General features: G+C 49.0%; 4 protein-coding genes across 4 annotated transcripts; 2 read left to right on the top strand and 2 right to left on the bottom strand.

The window, feature by feature from the left end:
• Positions 1–2,122: 2,122 nt before the first annotated feature.
• Positions 2,123–4,983, top strand: F4807DRAFT_382031 (anaphase-promoting complex subunit 5-domain-containing protein). Its single transcript, XM_047995794.1, has one exon. It carries the CDS (start codon positions 2,428–2,430, stop codon positions 4,768–4,770), a length of 2,343 nt encoding a protein of 780 aa, XP_047856451.1. The 5' UTR covers positions 2,123–2,427; the 3' UTR covers positions 4,771–4,983.
• A 618-nt stretch (positions 4,984–5,601) lies between these two features.
• Positions 5,602–7,001, bottom strand: F4807DRAFT_416933 (CIA30-domain-containing protein). Its single transcript, XM_047997180.1, has 2 exons — positions 6,687–7,001; positions 5,602–6,614 (listed from the first exon to the last, which is right to left on the bottom strand). The coding sequence occupies exons 1-2, from the start codon at positions 6,763–6,765 to the stop codon at positions 5,899–5,901; spliced, it is 795 nt and encodes a 264-aa protein (XP_047856450.1). The 5' UTR covers positions 6,766–7,001; the 3' UTR covers positions 5,602–5,898.
• Positions 7,002–7,423: 422 nt separating this feature from the next.
• F4807DRAFT_381735 (ANTH-domain-containing protein) lies at positions 7,424–11,594 on the top strand. The gene is made up of 5 exons (XM_047995792.1): positions 7,424–7,595; positions 7,721–7,861; positions 7,925–8,406; positions 8,458–10,874; positions 11,019–11,594. The coding sequence occupies exons 1-5, from the start codon at positions 7,564–7,566 to the stop codon at positions 11,103–11,105; spliced, it is 3,159 nt and encodes a 1,052-aa protein (XP_047856449.1). The 5' UTR covers positions 7,424–7,563; the 3' UTR covers positions 11,106–11,594.
• Positions 11,595–12,083: 489 nt separating this feature from the next.
• Positions 12,084–14,457, bottom strand: F4807DRAFT_458133 (heterokaryon incompatibility protein-domain-containing protein; the record flags this gene model as incomplete). Its single annotated transcript, XM_048001156.1, has 2 exons — positions 12,084–13,498; positions 13,893–14,457. 2 exons carry the CDS (start codon positions 14,455–14,457, stop codon positions 12,084–12,086), a joined length of 1,980 nt encoding a protein of 659 aa, XP_047856448.1.
• Between the last annotated feature and the right edge of the window lie 1,010 nt (positions 14,458–15,467).

Below are 15,467 nucleotides of genomic sequence, written 5' to 3'. Positions count from 1 at the left end.
TCCGCTTTCCCGCCCTTCGGATACGAAGGTACTAGTAGACTACTTTGTCATCCGTGGCTTGTTAATCGTCTTGAATCACGCTATGATCCTAAGATAATCAATTCAGAACGATAGCAATCCTGCCAGTGAATTCCATGCCCATATCTAATCTTGATGTGGAAGTTCTAAAGCTCAAACGCCGGTGGGTGAATTTACAAGTTTACGTTCCTAATCGCGATAATTCGTCCCAAATGATTTGTCCACAAGCGCCCCAAGATCTGCGCCGAGACCCACTTTCCCGAAAAAATTAAGAAGCAGGGGTAATGTCCAGATTTGATAGGATCAAGGGGTTCTACACTTAGCCACAACGTTACCGAGCGGTCAGTAGAGCGCCGTATCTGATTGGCCGGTTGTTTTGCCATCGGGAGGCCTTAGGGGCCCGTACAGGCCCTTACCTGCTGAAAATGGCCGATTTAAGGGGCTGGAAAGGCTGACAGCTCCCCCTGGGCCGCCTGGCCGTACCTGGCTGTACTACCTAGGTCCATCGCACCACTAACCATGCGCTAATCATGCACTAATTCTAGCCGGGTTAGCTTGAACTTGAACTAAGAAATTCGCCAATAGGTTTTCGCCAATAGGGGGAGGCGAATAATAGCCTTTGATTTATTTTATCCAAATTGTTCATGCAGCTCATGACATCAAGGAGTCTTTGATTCTCGGGTGTCTCCGAAAACACGACGACCACCCGGGTCAGCCTTCTACGATACGTATGCGTCTACGTATATTGAAACATTAAACCACCGAAACATCGAAACATCTAGGTCTGGGGTAGCCTACATAGTAATTCGTCCGAATGTGTTTCCATCGGATGTTTTCCCGTACCTGCCTTGTAGGTGGGGTTCTAGTTCTTCCGACTCATATATTAGAATATATGATGGCGGGACATGACTCCCCTTTTACTCTCGGGTTAGATGATGTCGTACCACCTCCGAGAAAGACCGTGGCTAACATCCAGTCCTTCTTATTACCTACCTAGGTAGGTGATCTAGATCCCAAGGGTTGTCTCAAAGATGTCAGAAGTCACAGGTCGAAGGGTTTTGATAATAGGTGAATGAAGAAGAGAAGTTATACATTCCCTAGTTCCTAGCTTTTATCTTAAAGTGACAGGAAGAGAGGAATATTGCGTCGTACGACGAATCGATTATACGGGGGGATGTTCATTCTGGGGATCTTTTGACTACCTTCTGAACTAGAATAAAGTTGATCCGAATGAGTACGATGACATTATCCCTAGAATCCGGGCGTCCCCGGTTGATGTCCGTCGGCAGATGTACGCCACTTATTTACCAAGGAGTGTTGGGATATCTCAGATCTCTCCCAAACGTCTTACTGCCGGGAAATCCCCTATATGATGCAGAATCTTGCTCAAGCGGTTATCGTGAGGCTGAAACCGTGATACCAAACTCTCATACCGCAATTCTTGTCATGCAGCTGAATGTCTTAGCTATACCGAGTTCTCGTGGCCGTGGGTTACCAAATACTACGTGACGTGGGTTTGTTAATCCTTTGTCAGGGTTGTAAACGCACAAACATCGTGCCGGGACGGTGGTAGCGAGATCTCCATATTTCTCTTTGTAGGATTAGGGCGATTATAACGGTGACAAATCTACTATATCTTGGCTACTTAGTCTTATATCGTGGGATCAAAATCTGGATTTCGAGGATATACTATAGTCGCATAATACCTACCTAGGTAGGTATGTAGTATACGATTCTAAGTCTTATACCATCATCAACCACATACTCCTTTAGGAGCAACAATCTGACGATATTTCCAGGGCTATAATCTATTTCGATCTGAAACATCGTCAATACCAAAATTAGATATTGATGGCTCCATAAGCTATGAATGCTTACTTTTGTTTTATTGATAAAGGCCAAGCTCATATTGGATAATAATAATTATTTACATCATACCAAAGCTTCGACGTCGCTGTTCTACATAGATAGGGATATATATGCATTTAGATACATAAAGCCTCATATACGCATATAATATCTATTTAAGTGCGTGATTGTAGATACTAGAGTATTCAAGTGGGGCTGGTCACTTCGCACTCTACGCGTTTGTGGATTGGGGAACAGCATTCTCTACACGGAAAGAATGATGGCAAGGTTTGTCATCGACTTCCGATCTTGTTCCTGAAGTAAAGGAAACCACGGGTATTAGAATATTAGAAGGCAACTTTGATGAACTTTGGCGCTACTTGACTTTTTTGCAGTCTCAATTTCCCCAAACAAAACCATCAGTATGACATCAACCCGCCAGCTATGGCCATTCATAAACTGAGTGCGTCTATGAATGTCATGTCGGTGATAACAAATATCCGAGAATAAATCAACCAAATCTCATCACCCATACCCATAGGATAAGATATCCACGGCATCATGTCTCGGTTTCTTAACCCGGCTAAAATTGGGCTCCTCGCTCTCATCGATCTATACACAAACAAGGCCGTCCCAACGGCTTCCACCGTGGAGGTACTCTCCTTCATTACTTCTCATTTGATTGACACCGCTCCGACTTCTTCTGACACCGAAAGTCGATGGAAGCGCGCTGAAAGTACCGTCAGCATAGTGATCTCTATTGCAGACTTTGAAAAGGTCTTGGCACCGCACACTGCCGCTTCTGGCATACCTGGTCGGACTTTATGGTATGCATTTTTAGAAAGGTTATGGAAGATCGACTCGCTGGATGCCTTACATGAATTCTTTGAACGTTGTTCAGACTTGTTAGCAAAGACGAAAGACGAGCTCCGCCGAGACGAACAAGAGGGCTTGCCAATTCCAGGGCCAGAAGTCATATTGCTTTCCCGCAACTCACCATTTGGCGCATTTGTACGCCGCTCTCAACTTGAATTCACAAGGCTGCGTTTTCACGATGCTTTCGAACTGTGGAAGGACTTCGTCAAATATCGTCAAACCACGGCTGCCTATTATCGGAAGAAGACACCGTCATTCCAAAGACTCAGTTTCGATCATGTTCTATTAGCTGGGGAGAACGAATGGGGTCCAGGTGTGGAAGGCATTGCCTCCGTGGCCTACGGAGATATGCTCAGGGACGATCTTAGTTCTACCTTGCCCGTGAGCACCGATGATATCGAGAAACTCTTAGAATTCCAGATCGAACAGATGCAGAAATACGGCAATCGAATACCCATAGAGATACAACGTCAATTCCAGGACCTGTTAAACGATAGCTTTATGATACCAAGCTTGTCTCACTATCTAAGCTATTTGGATGCCTGGAGAGCGGGCGACTATTCAACCTCCTTTGATTACTTGCATCGATACTTCGACTACACAATGCAGAATAGGGACAGGTCCTTCTACCAATATGCACTGATGAACCTGGCGGTGTTGCAAGCCGACTTTGGGTGCTACAAAGAAGCAATATCCGCGATGTTGGAGACTGTCTCCACCGCTAGAGAAAATCGGGATATGACATGCTTGAATTTTGCCCTCAATTGGCTTTTCCACTTTGGCCGGGCCCATCCCGAAGTGACCAAGGAACTGGAGTCAAATAGCATGCTAGGCACTGGCAAAGAGTCTCTAGCATTTCTTCGAAGTAGGGCAAAGGAGACGGGCATGTGGTCACTATGGAGTTCTGCACTCATGAGCGAGGCAAAGATGTGTCTCTCGAACGGCGAAAGTGTAGCCACGGCCATCGAGCATCTTGTCAGGAGCTCTCAAATCTTGGTTGAACGTAACATGAAGAATATGATCGGCTCCCAACTGTCCATCAACATAGCATTATGGGACAGGTTAGGGATCGCTTATCTGTCGATGACTACCTGCGAAGTATTCCTTCGATGCCATGCACGTCATTCGATCTTCGACGATGAGTTAAAGGTAACAAGTCGCCAAGCCTCAATCTTAACCCTCAAAGGGAAGTACGACGAGGCACTTGGAATCTTGGAAGGCATGGACGCTAATTCCCTCCGAGCCTGGAAACCAAGTCAGTATTGGCACAAGTTCCGGGGTATTATCAAATTAAGAAGAGATCTCCATCGGAACAATCTCGATGGAGCAGAGCTGCTGATTTCACAGCTTCTCCAGTCTAAGAATGAAGATCTAGAACCTGATCTTGCGTTCGTGGTCGATAGTCTCCACGTGGAGTGTCTCGTACGTAGAGGCATTCTCGACCAGGCTTTCGTCAAAGTGGAAAAGATGATATCAGAGCTTCGTGATGAGAATAAAGATATTGCCCTACGTATTCGGCTTCTCCTTCTTAAGGCAGAGCTCCTCGACAAATGTGGCCGACCGCAGAAAGGATTTACTATTGCTGTGCGAGCAGCGAATGTGGCCTGGCGCGCTCGTCTTATCCCTTATCTCTGGCCAGCTATTGGGGCCATTGCAAATATCCTAACATCACTCGGTGAATTCGAACCGGCTATCCAATTGCTCAATGCGATACTGCCCCGCAGTCTCGAGTGCGAGAATTCAGCAATGACCGCGAAACTGTACTCGCACCTCGGCGACGCAAATATGGGCATGGCAGGCAAGATGCCTCCAAAATCAAACAAGAGAAGAGAGTTCATGACGAAGGCGGTGGAAGCGATCGAGAAAGCTTTCAACCATTACTCAAGCGTCGAGGATATTAATAAACAGTGCGAGATGATGGCTAAGAAAGCTACAATCATGAAGGTCTCAGGGGACAACGTGCTTGCTAATGACTACGCGGCTGCGTACCTCTCCATACGGAGAGATGCTGAACGAATGAATATATGATTGGAGGGTTTAACTAGTTTATTAGCACAATTGATGATTAACAACGAATAAGTTATGTTTGCGTTTTCTCCTATACTGTCCAGCAGCTGAACTTACACAGTTAGTGTTGTTGGCTGTAGCTCTTCTAAGATAAAGGCTTTAGGTTATGACCCTTACGAGGAAGGCCACCAGAGAATGTACAAAATTGATCCTGGATCATATATTCCCATTTTCATACGTTATGTTACTAAATGATATGAAATTGCAATGAAAATCAATGTTTCTCAATTACTAATCACAAATACACGGTTCACTTCTCTAATCCATATCCTATAGTTCATAGGTAAACTTGCCGTACAACAACTCTCAACTCTTCCTCGGAACCAAAGCCAAGTTGTATAATTTCCCGAGTCGACATCAGGTCAGTCTTAAACCCAAGACCTCTCTATTTTGACATACTTACCAATCTAGGCCATAGGCTGCTACACGCACGTACAAATCACCATGTGTCTCTACATCCAGACCCGAGCCTGGTGTTCGGCCGGCAACCACTTCTTCGGCGAAAACTCCGGAGTACGGCACCCATGCGCCACGGCCCGGTTCGTGCCCCCGAACCAGATGTTCAGGGAGGGCGGATGGATTTGCGACACCTTCGTGTGTCCGCCTCATATCAAGGATCCGATCGTGGATATATGTGATGAGTGCCTGGCTAAAAGGATGGCGGGGATGGAGTTAGAGGGCGGCGGGAAGATGGGTAAGGGAGGAGAAGGGGGTCAGGGGGGAGAGGGGAATGGTGGGAGGAGGGCTTCTTTTCCATGAGTTAGCACCGGAGCCGGGTACCTTTCAAGGGGCTTAAACAATGAGACGTTTTTCAGTATTGATCTTGATATCTACATCGCAGCCAACCTATGCTTTGTCATGCCGTCTTTTTGACGCCCGTCTTAAGTCTTCCGTTTTGAAGATATGTCCTTTCGTAGCTCCGTTATCTTTCCACACGTTGATCCAATCCATACTGCCATTGAAATCGTAATGTCTCAATATGTATCTACTACCATATAGGAAGCCTATGCTCTCCTTATCATGTAGCCAGCAAACCTGATCGTTCGTCTGCCAACTGCTCAGACGTCAAAGACCCTTGTAAAATATGACTCATTTCTCATTCCAGTTAATATGCCTCCCCCTCTTATCCTTCAACTGGCCCTCCTTGACCACCTGCTCCGCATCCGCCTTATCCTTCTCGTGCTGGTCCACCTCGCTCATATCGTTGGTGGCCCAGATGCGCTCGATGGACAGGTCGAAGGGGCCAGGGACGCGGTCGGTCAGGCTGACGCCGATGCTGCGGACCTTCTGGCGCAGCATCTCGGTCTGGGGCTCGACGACGTAGCCGCCGTTGGTGCGGACGAAGTCGTTCCACTTGATGAGCACGGTCTCCCACTCGCCGGGCCGCTTGGCGAAGAGGCGGTGCTGGTGCAGGTCGGTGGGGATGACGGACTCGGTCTGCACGTTGACGAAGTACGCGCGCCCGTCCGACTTCACCCGCATCCCGAGGTACGTGTACGAGTCGATGTCGATCAGCGTCCGCCCGAAGATCGTCGGCGGCTTGTCTAGCGTCCGCCACGCCGCGTACCCGGACCGCTGCACGTCCGGCCGGTGCGCCGGCAGCGCGTTCGATATGCTGCCGTGGAAGCGCGCGTGCGCCGGCACGTTGCCGGCGGGGGACGGCGGGACCCAGTCGAAGGCGGCTTTGGACGAGCCGCCGATGTCCCGGTCCCAGAAGCACTTGCAGTCTTCGAGGGACTCGGGCGTGTGGAAGGTTTGCAGGGAGAGCGGGCCGGAGGGGCCTTTTACGCCTTCGAGTTTAAGTGCTGTGTGGGATGTTTAGCATGGTGGCATATATACTAGGTACTATATGGTTTAGGAGGCAAATGCGTAGGTACCTATATTCGACAGGCGCTTGAACTCATCGAGGCTGCGGCTCCAGAACCCTTTGGACAGACATGCTGTCGTTGCGCGCATCTTGGATAGAGTGCGCAAAGTTTATGCGGGGTCAATTAGGGGTAGAATAATGAGCCAAAAGGCCCAGGAACCAGATTTGACATCAGCAGCACAGATTTTCGGAAATCTGCACCTCTGGGACGAAGTTGTCGAGTGGTAGCTGGGTGGCGTTGAATCGAGGTCTGATTAGAAATGGGAAGCTTTCGTCATGAAAAGCTTCTGGATGCGTTAGGTAGCTAACCCATAATTATGATAGAGGGGTAATGTAGGTATAGAAATTCGATATGCAGGTAAGAGAAGTACGTAGTAACGTCTGCCACGCGTTATGTGGCGTCCAAGACTTAAGCCCCACCAATGCAGTTCGGGAAAAGCTCGGTTCCAGACGTTATTGAGAGACATGGGTTGGCTTATCGTGAATGTCTCCAATCTCCAAGAAATGACCAAGACTTGGAAGCTTCCAAGAGCCCAAGCTGCGTCAGCCTTCAGCCTCGGATTGATCTCTAGCTTAATTCCACTGAGTGGGAGCTCGGATTTCTAGGTCGCTGACGTTGCGTAGACATATTCGAAATACTTGTATATCAACACATTCCGATACTAATTCACATCATTCCTGACTCGTGTTTCTGCTATTATACCCAACACTGCCAATACCCTATTAGCTGTCTCCTTAGGACCGGATGGGTGAGATGTGCTGTGCATGAGAGGAGCTACAAGTCGACCTCGAAACTTCATCTCATCATTTACTCACCTGCTTAGGCTGTAGAGAAGCAGAGTTATAGAATCACTTCTTAAAGTCAAACTACCAGCAACTTATCCACCATGGCTACCATTCGTAGTCTCGATCATACAAAGTGCGTCTTAAACCCTTTGCGAACTTCCTACTCTCCGGAGTGCATCTACATCCACGACTTGTACCTATCTACAACATGGCTGCCGTACCTATTTGCGCAATACCCACTAACTACCAATATTACAGGTCGGAAGCCGAGCTCGCCATCAATATTAGAAAAGCTACCAACGCGGAAGAGACGGCACCGAAACGAAAACATGTGCGAAGCTGCATCGTTTACACATGGGACCACAAGTCCTCCCAGTCCTTCTGGGCTGGCATGAAAGTGTATGTGGAAAGAGGATAGCATATACCTTCGCTATGCAAGGGCTGACTGGGTATATTGTTTAGGCAACCGATTCTTGCAGATGAAGTGCAGACTTTCAAGGCCTTGATCACCATCCACAGAGTCCTGCAAGAGGGGCATCCCCAGACACTGAGAGAGGCTATGGCAAACCGACCATGGATCGAGAGTCTGAACAGAGGTCTCGCCGGCGAGGGCGTCCGTGGATATGGCCCCCTGATTCGGGAATACGTCTATTTCCTCTCTGCGAAGTTGTCCTTCCACCAGCAACATCCCGAGTTCAACGGCACGTTCGAGTACGAGGAATACGTTAGCTTGAAGGCGATTAACGATCCCAACGAAGGCTACGAGACTATTACCGACCTCATGTCCCTCCAAGACAAGATCGAGCAGTTCCAGAAGCTGATATTCTCTCACTTCCGAAATATAGGCAACAACGAGTGCAGAATTTCGGCTATTGTACCTCTAGTACAGGAGAGTTACGGAATTTACAAGTTCATCACTAGCATGCTACGAGCTATGCATTCAAGTATGCCGATTGTGAAACCCCAGTAGGACTTTTGACTAATATTCTGCGTAGCAACTGGTGACAACGACGCCCTGGAGCCTCTAAGGCAACGTTACGATGCGCAACACTACCGACTAGTCAAATTCTATTACGAATGCTCGAACCTGCGTTACCTGACTAGCTTGATCACCATCCCGAAACTACCCCAAGACCCTCCTAATTTACTGGCGGAAGATGAGAATGCGCCCGCGCTACCAGCTCGGCCAAAGCAGGAGATCGAGCGTCAGCCGACGCCTGTGCGCCAACCCAAGACTGAGGAACCTGACGAGATCGCCGAGTTCTGGCAGGGCGAGATTGACCGCCAGAACAAGGAGTACGAAGAACAGCAAAGGGTGTTACAGGAACGGCAGGCAGCAGCTCTTCGCGCTCAACAGGAAGCACAACTTCAAGCTCAGCGAGACTTTGAAGAACAGCAGAGACGTCTGGCGGAGCAACAACGAATGGAACAAGAGGCGCTGATAGCCCAACAAGCTCAATGGCAGACGCAAGGACGACTGGCGGAACTTGAGCAGGAGAACTTGAACGCAAGAGCGCAGTATGAACGCGATCAGCTAATGTTGCAACAATACGATCAGCGGGTTAAGGCGCTCGAAGGCGAGTTGGCGCAAATCCAGAACAACTTTGGTCAGCAGATTACTAGCAAGGACGACCAGATTCGGGCGTTGCAGGAGCAGGTCAACACGTGGCGAACGAAGTACGAAGCTTTGGCGAAGCTCTACTCACAACTGCGACACGAGCATCTTGATCTCCTTCAGAAATTCAAGACTGTTCAACTGAAGGCAGCATCAGCCCAGGAAGCCATCGAAAGACGCGAGAAGCTCGAGCGTGAAATCAAGACCAAGAACCTTGAGTTGGCAGATATGATTCGGGAACGAGACCGAGCGCTCCACGATAAGGATAGGCTGACCGGTAGCAATAAGGATGAGCTTGAGAAGCTTAAGCGAGAATTGCGCATGGCGAATGACAGGGCCGACAACCTGGAGCGAAGCAAGGGTAACGAGTTGTCCACTATGCTTGCCAAATACAACAGAGAGATGGCGGACTTGGAAGAGGCTCTGCGAACCAAGTCGCGCGCATTGGAGGAGGCCCAAGCCAAAGTACGAGACGGTAGCTCAGACCTTGAGCAATTGCTCCGTGATAAGGAGGAAGAGCTTGAGGTTTACAAGGCTGGCATGGACCAGACCTTGATCGAGCTGAACGAGCTCAAACAGAACCAAGGCGATACGGACCAGGTGATAGACGGCCAGATCGATGCTCTGATAATGGCGAACCTCGACAAGATCAACGACATCATCGACTCGGTACTACAATCAGGAGTTGCTCGAGTAGATGATGCACTGTATGAATTGGATTCGACGATGCAGGCTGGTAACCAGAACGCTTCGCCGACATACGTGTTATCACAAGTTGAAAAGGCCGTATCAAGCGCAACTGAGTTTGCTACTGCCTTCAGCAACTTTATTGCTGATGGACCCAACGCTACTCATGCGGAGCTGATCAAGGCGACCAACGTCTTTTCAGGGGCTATAGCAGATGTGTGCAGCAACACGAAGGGTTTGAACCGCCTTGCTTCTGATGAGAAGAAGGCCGATCAACTCATGAACGGTGCACGCAATGCCGCACAATCCACCGTCAAGCACTTCCGCAGTCTCCAAAGCTTCCGATTGGAGGGCATGGACCCCCTCCAAAAGACTGACGTTCTGGTTAACGGCAGTAGTGATGTTCGTCTAAATCTACAAAGGTTGACCAACCTCGTCGAATCCTTCGCCCCCGGTTTCGGTCGAATCACAAACAACAAGGGCGATCTCGGCGACCTCGTCGACTCCGAACTTAGCAAGGCGGCAGACGCCATCGCCGCGGCGGCCGCTCGCCTCGCCAAGCTCAAGAACAAGCCCCGCGACGGATACTCGACGTACGAACTCAAGGTGCACGACTCGATCCTCGACGCGGCGCAGGCGGTTACCAACGCGATCGCGCAGCTGATCAAGGCGGCGACGGTGACGCAGCAGGAGATCGTGCAGGCGGGGCGGGGGACGTCGTCGCGGACGGCGTTCTACAAGAAGAACAACCGGTGGACGGAGGGGCTGATATCGGCGGCGAAGGCGGTGGCGACGTCGACGAACACGCTGATCGAGACGGCGGACGGGGTGGTGTCGGGGCGCAACAGCCCGGAGCAGCTGATCGTGGCGTCGAACGACGTGGCGGCGTCGACGGCGCAGCTGGTGGCGGCGAGCCGGGTCAAGGCGGGCTTCATGAGCAAGAGCCAGGAGCAGCTGGAGCAGGCGAGCCGGGCGGTCGGGGCCGCGTGCCGCGCGCTCGTGCGCCAGGTGCAGGCCATGATCAAGGAGCGCGGCGCGGGCGAGGACGAGGGCGCGGACTACGCGAAGATGAACCCGCACGAGTTCAAGGTGCGGGAGATGGAGCAGCAGGTATGTGTTTTCTTTTCTTTTTTTTTCCTTTGGTTTTTTTTTCCCCCTCCCCTTTTATCACCTTTTTTTTTTTGGGGGGGGGGGGGGGGGTTGGTTCTGTTCCTGGGTGAATGAGGTAGAGGCTAACTAAGAACGCGTGCGCAGGTCGAGATTCTGCAGCTGGAGAACGCGCTGGCTTCGGCGAGACACAGGTTAGGCGAGATGCGCAAGATCTCGTACCAGGAGGACTAAGGGGGGTGGGGGCGGAGAGATGTTGGAAAGGGGTAGGGGAGGTGACCTTCTGTGCTACTGTGTTAAGGTTATCTTCTCGATAGTTGACCGATTAAGCGGAGGTTATGCTAGTAGGTGAGCAGGTGAAGTGGCTGAGTAGGCACGCACGTGGTGGAGGGGCCGATTTCTATACCTAGGTACTGTACAAAATTGCTGCGCATCACTTCGGGAAGGTAGGAGAGTTGTCGTCTAGCTTGCTTAGGGTTAGGTAATTTGATATTGGCGATTGTTGGTGATGTTTTCTTTCTTAGATTTTGTTTTACCTTCGGGTTTGCTGGTGATGGTGTGCTTGGGTGCTTTGAAGGAGCGTGATGTCTTCGTGGTGTTTATTTTATTGTGGTAAACTAGTGGGGATTAAGGGGTGCGTGTTCAGGTGTGGTAAGTATAGTAGCGTCTTAAGTGCTGGAGAGATGTTTCTTCTATTACCCCTATTTACGAACCATCTAGGAGTAGTTTGATCCTACTTAACTTATATGACCGCTGCATCTTCTTGTTTTCTGAACTCGATGAGTGTCGATTATTTGATCACATTTCATTCAGAATCACCACCTCCGTCCAGGGTGACGGGGATTGGTATCTATGCCGTTAACAAAACGAGATGACAGCTCTGGTAACAAAAGAGATCATACTAGTCGCCACCAACGCCTTCAAACTACCTAACCAACATCTGATTCTTCGAGAGGTATCGTATATTATGCTTCTCAAGAAATCCTAGCTGTGTCGTAACATAACCACATCCTTCAACCCACATGACTGAATTGTATCTCACGGAGTCCTAACACGGTGTTGCCCCCAAGCACCAATCTTCAGAGGGTGGCGTCGCGTCTCGATCTGCTTGCTTTCAGGTGAAAGGATGAAATCGGAGATCCTAGCTACAGTCAGCAATTGATCAATCCCCAGCTAATACCATTGCCCTTTAGAGAGTGTATTCAAATTTACCTAGTAGATGATAACTTCTTCTTTTGGGCTCTGCGAAAGCCAGTCTTCGAACTTTTCCACAATGTCGCTGCCCCAGACCGTTATACACGCAGATCCCGCTCTTTCGAACCCCCCCGAAGTGTGCGGTTTGGATACCCGTGTCCTGTTGCACTCAAGTGAAGAATAATGGATGAGTAATAAACCGGAATACACTTTGTTCCTGTCCTTGTATAACGGCAAGTAATAAAATGGCCCTCGAAACGGACTAGGAAGTGGTTTTCCAATATCAACATAGACTTCCGATCGGTGCGTGAACGGAAATGGCGCGAAATCTAAGTCGACAAGTGTGGGTATAAACTGATGTTGAAATTGTACCTGGACTGGCTTCATGTGACCAAATAGCGTGATCCATCCATCCCGCATAGAGGCATAGGAGTCATTCTTAGAAACGGAAATCAACTTTATATCTCTTAACTCCGCCAGGTCTGCGTCGTCTTCTATTCTTGGAAGACCGATCTCGGCGCATAAGCTTGCCCAGGACCACGAAGGGGCGATGTACACGTCGGGAAGGCTCGCCTCGTCATTCAATCGCACCCACCAACAGAGCCACCGAATAAAGTTTGACTGCCAAAGCCCCGCATAATATTGGCCGAGTTGGGTGTCGGGTTGCTTGCTCGCCAATTCATGAAGGGCCTGGGCCAGACCGGATATGCCTGGTAGTTTATCTTTGTCGTAAGTGAATTTCCGCTTTGAATATGCCCTGACAATTCCCCCCCAACTTTCTGTAACAGACTTAACATCTAGCAACGGCCTCGACAGCCAATGTCTTTTGCCAGTTGGAAACTTCTCATAAGCCTCTAGCTGCCGACATTCCCAATGCACCTGGTCCCTACCAAAGTGAATGACCCGCGTAGACAAAAGCCATTCTTGGAAGGCCCAGCCTCTGTCCGCGAGATAGCCTAATTTGAGGTCACTCTCGTAGTATGGGTTTTCGGGTGCAATTATGATATTGTTGCCCCGTAAGAGTGGACATGATTTCAGTCTTAAAAGCATGACTCGCATAGCTTTCCGCTCCTTGATACAGCCACTCTCTTCGTCCGGAGCGCAGCTTGCGGCGATAGTACACGATGATTGCGTGTACACCATCGCCATTGTCGATGCTTCTCTATGCCAATCCTCGTCGCAGTCTTGTATGATGCACAACCGATCGATCCACACATACTCGAACCCCATGCGATGAGCGATGTCGCAGACATCACGGAGTGTTTTGGGAAGTTCGTGCATAGATTGCTTTTGCCTCATTTCACCAAGGGTGTCCGCGTTCAGCATGTAGGCCTGCTCGTTAGAGCCCCATCGGTAGCTGATAGCAACGTATTCCACGTCTTCCTGCAAATCTTCCTTTACACTAAACATTCTCCCTTCGTCTTCAATCTTGACTAGTCTTGTGGGACGTATTCCTTTTCGTCCTCCTTTTCGTTCTCCTCGTATCAGTGGTCGACAATTGGGATGGTTGCGCTGACAAGATTTCAACCATTCATCTATCTGTAACAACGTTGCCGATGAGCCGGTAGACCTATCTAGATATAAACTAGCATTGTCGCCATAGACTATCCAGTCCTTATCATTCATAGAATCTGTTCCTTAGCCCTGAAGTGTTTGAATCATTATGGAAGACATAGAGCGAATATAATACCAACATACCTAGGTACGTACCGTTACGTATCTGGAGTTCGAGATAGCATGGATCTCTGTACATTGAAGGCATGTCCATATCTAATCTGAGAATTCGGACACTCGTGAAATCGTCACACAAGCACACACTCAATTTACTTTTGAACCAATCGGCGCCTCGTGCAACAGAGTTGCTACTGGCAAGATCTCCGCAGAGGTGGTCCCAAAATAGATGGCATAATCGACAAACCCCTTCCGAGCTGTGACAGCAGGCAATGAGCTGGGAAATGGACGTATGGAATGGAATCCAAAACTTTGGGTATAGTGTTGGCTGGAACATTCCCCCCAGAAATTCAACCGAGTCGCAAGCCTCTGGTGGCTTCTGCATCAATTTCTTGCAAGGTTCGCAGAGCGTGATTGGAGGACTCAGGCCAGACTCTTCCCCGACGATCTCGAACCCATCTTTGTATGCTAGTGACTGAAGTTTCGGATAGACTTGGATAAGTTGATCCTTGTCTAAAAGCGCTTGTAGAAATCCTCCGACTTTGTTGACGAGCCGTCGTTTGGCGGGGAAAGAGTCTTTGGTTAAGGGGAAGACGTCGGCAGGGTAGAGCTGGAGTAGTTGATTGTCGTCCAAAAGCGCCTGTAGAAGCCCACTGACATTGTTGTCAGATTGCTCAGTGGGAAGAAAGTCCTTGGCTACAAATAGTAGTAAGTCATCCATGATGATATTAGGAGCAGTACAGAACGAGTTGCGAGATCCAGTGTTGCGGGATATTCCTCAGCCACATGAGTTTCAAAACCGGAGATCGGGCGACAATATCGATCCGCCAGCTCACTCACCGAGGTGATTGGGCGTGTACGTATTGAGAAAGAAATCGTCAAGCGCCGTCAAGTGATACCCCTCCTAGGGTAAAGAAGATGACTTATGCTATGTTTGAAGAATTCTACAAAGGTAGCACCATACGACTTCGATAGAGTGAGGAGAATATGGTCATAGATGTGTAATTAGGTACCTAGGTATTGATTTGGGCAGCAGCCGAGGGTGATAGGAAGGTAGGCAATGAAGAAAAGATGTTTATGGAAAAGGCTCCCTCTTATGTATCCAAGATGCATAGCCACAGGGCAGTGATATCACCATATGTAGCCCTGTTATTGGGTAATGGCGATGTTGTAGTATGAGGAGCTCCAAGCCTAAGAACCTATCTGTAGGTACCTAGGTAGGTACCGGCAGACCAGCCACCGAGCAGCCGATACATTTCTCAAGCCTTCTGTTACACAAAAAGCGTAGAATGGCTGAACAATTATCAAGTCATGCCGCCTAGGTGTCCCTGCAAAAAAAAAGGAGCTCCTTCAGTGTTATTTAACACATATCTCATCGAAACTAAACTGTATCGTCTTTAGGGGGAGAAAAATAGCTCTAATATAATGAAGATTTCATGCATCGTAATTCATCCCAAGTGTATGACAGTTCAATATACCCCTTAAATGGCCCCTCCCGTAAATTCCCTACGGGAATTGTCTCAGCGTAGATTCGCTGGTATACACCGACTTCCAAGCAAATTAATCAACTCAACTTCGTAGGACCTATTTCATTCTAACCGAAGCCGCCATGTGTTGAATTGATTGATGAAGTTGATTAAGTATGGAGTTACAAGCCCGCTGTTAAGAGCTGGTAGAAGTTCCAGCGCTGTCCCTAACAAATATGCCACCTCGAGAAGTGTGGTCAGACGT

This window comes from Annulohypoxylon truncatum (assembly GCF_022578515.1).
Source record: "Annulohypoxylon truncatum strain CBS 140777 unplaced genomic scaffold F4807scaffold_8, whole genome shotgun sequence".
NCBI classification, from domain to species: Eukaryota; Fungi; Ascomycota; class Sordariomycetes; order Xylariales; family Hypoxylaceae; genus Annulohypoxylon; species Annulohypoxylon truncatum.
This window is presented reverse-complemented; position numbering and strand designations above follow the sequence as displayed.

Coding starts and splice junctions, on each gene's coding strand:
- F4807DRAFT_381735 (XM_047995792.1), top strand. CDS start 7,564: ATGGCTACCATTCGTAGTCTCGATCATACAAA. Junction 7,596..7,720: donor CGTAGTCTCGATCATACAAA/GTGCGTCTTAAA, acceptor CCAATATTACAG/GTCGGAAGCCGAGCTCGCCA. Junction 10,875..11,018: donor TGCGGGAGATGGAGCAGCAG/GTATGTGTTTTC, acceptor ACGCGTGCGCAG/GTCGAGATTCTGCAGCTGGA.
- F4807DRAFT_382031 (XM_047995794.1), top strand. CDS start 2,428: ATGTCTCGGTTTCTTAACCCGGCTAAAATTGGGCTCCTCGCTCTCATC.
- F4807DRAFT_416933 (XM_047997180.1), bottom strand. CDS start 6,765: ATGCGCGCAACGACAGCATGTCTGTCCAAAGGGTTCTGGAGCCGCAGC. Junction 6,615..6,686: donor CAAGCGCCTGTCGAATATAG/GTACCTACGCAT, acceptor CATCCCACACAG/CACTTAAACTCGAAGGCGTA.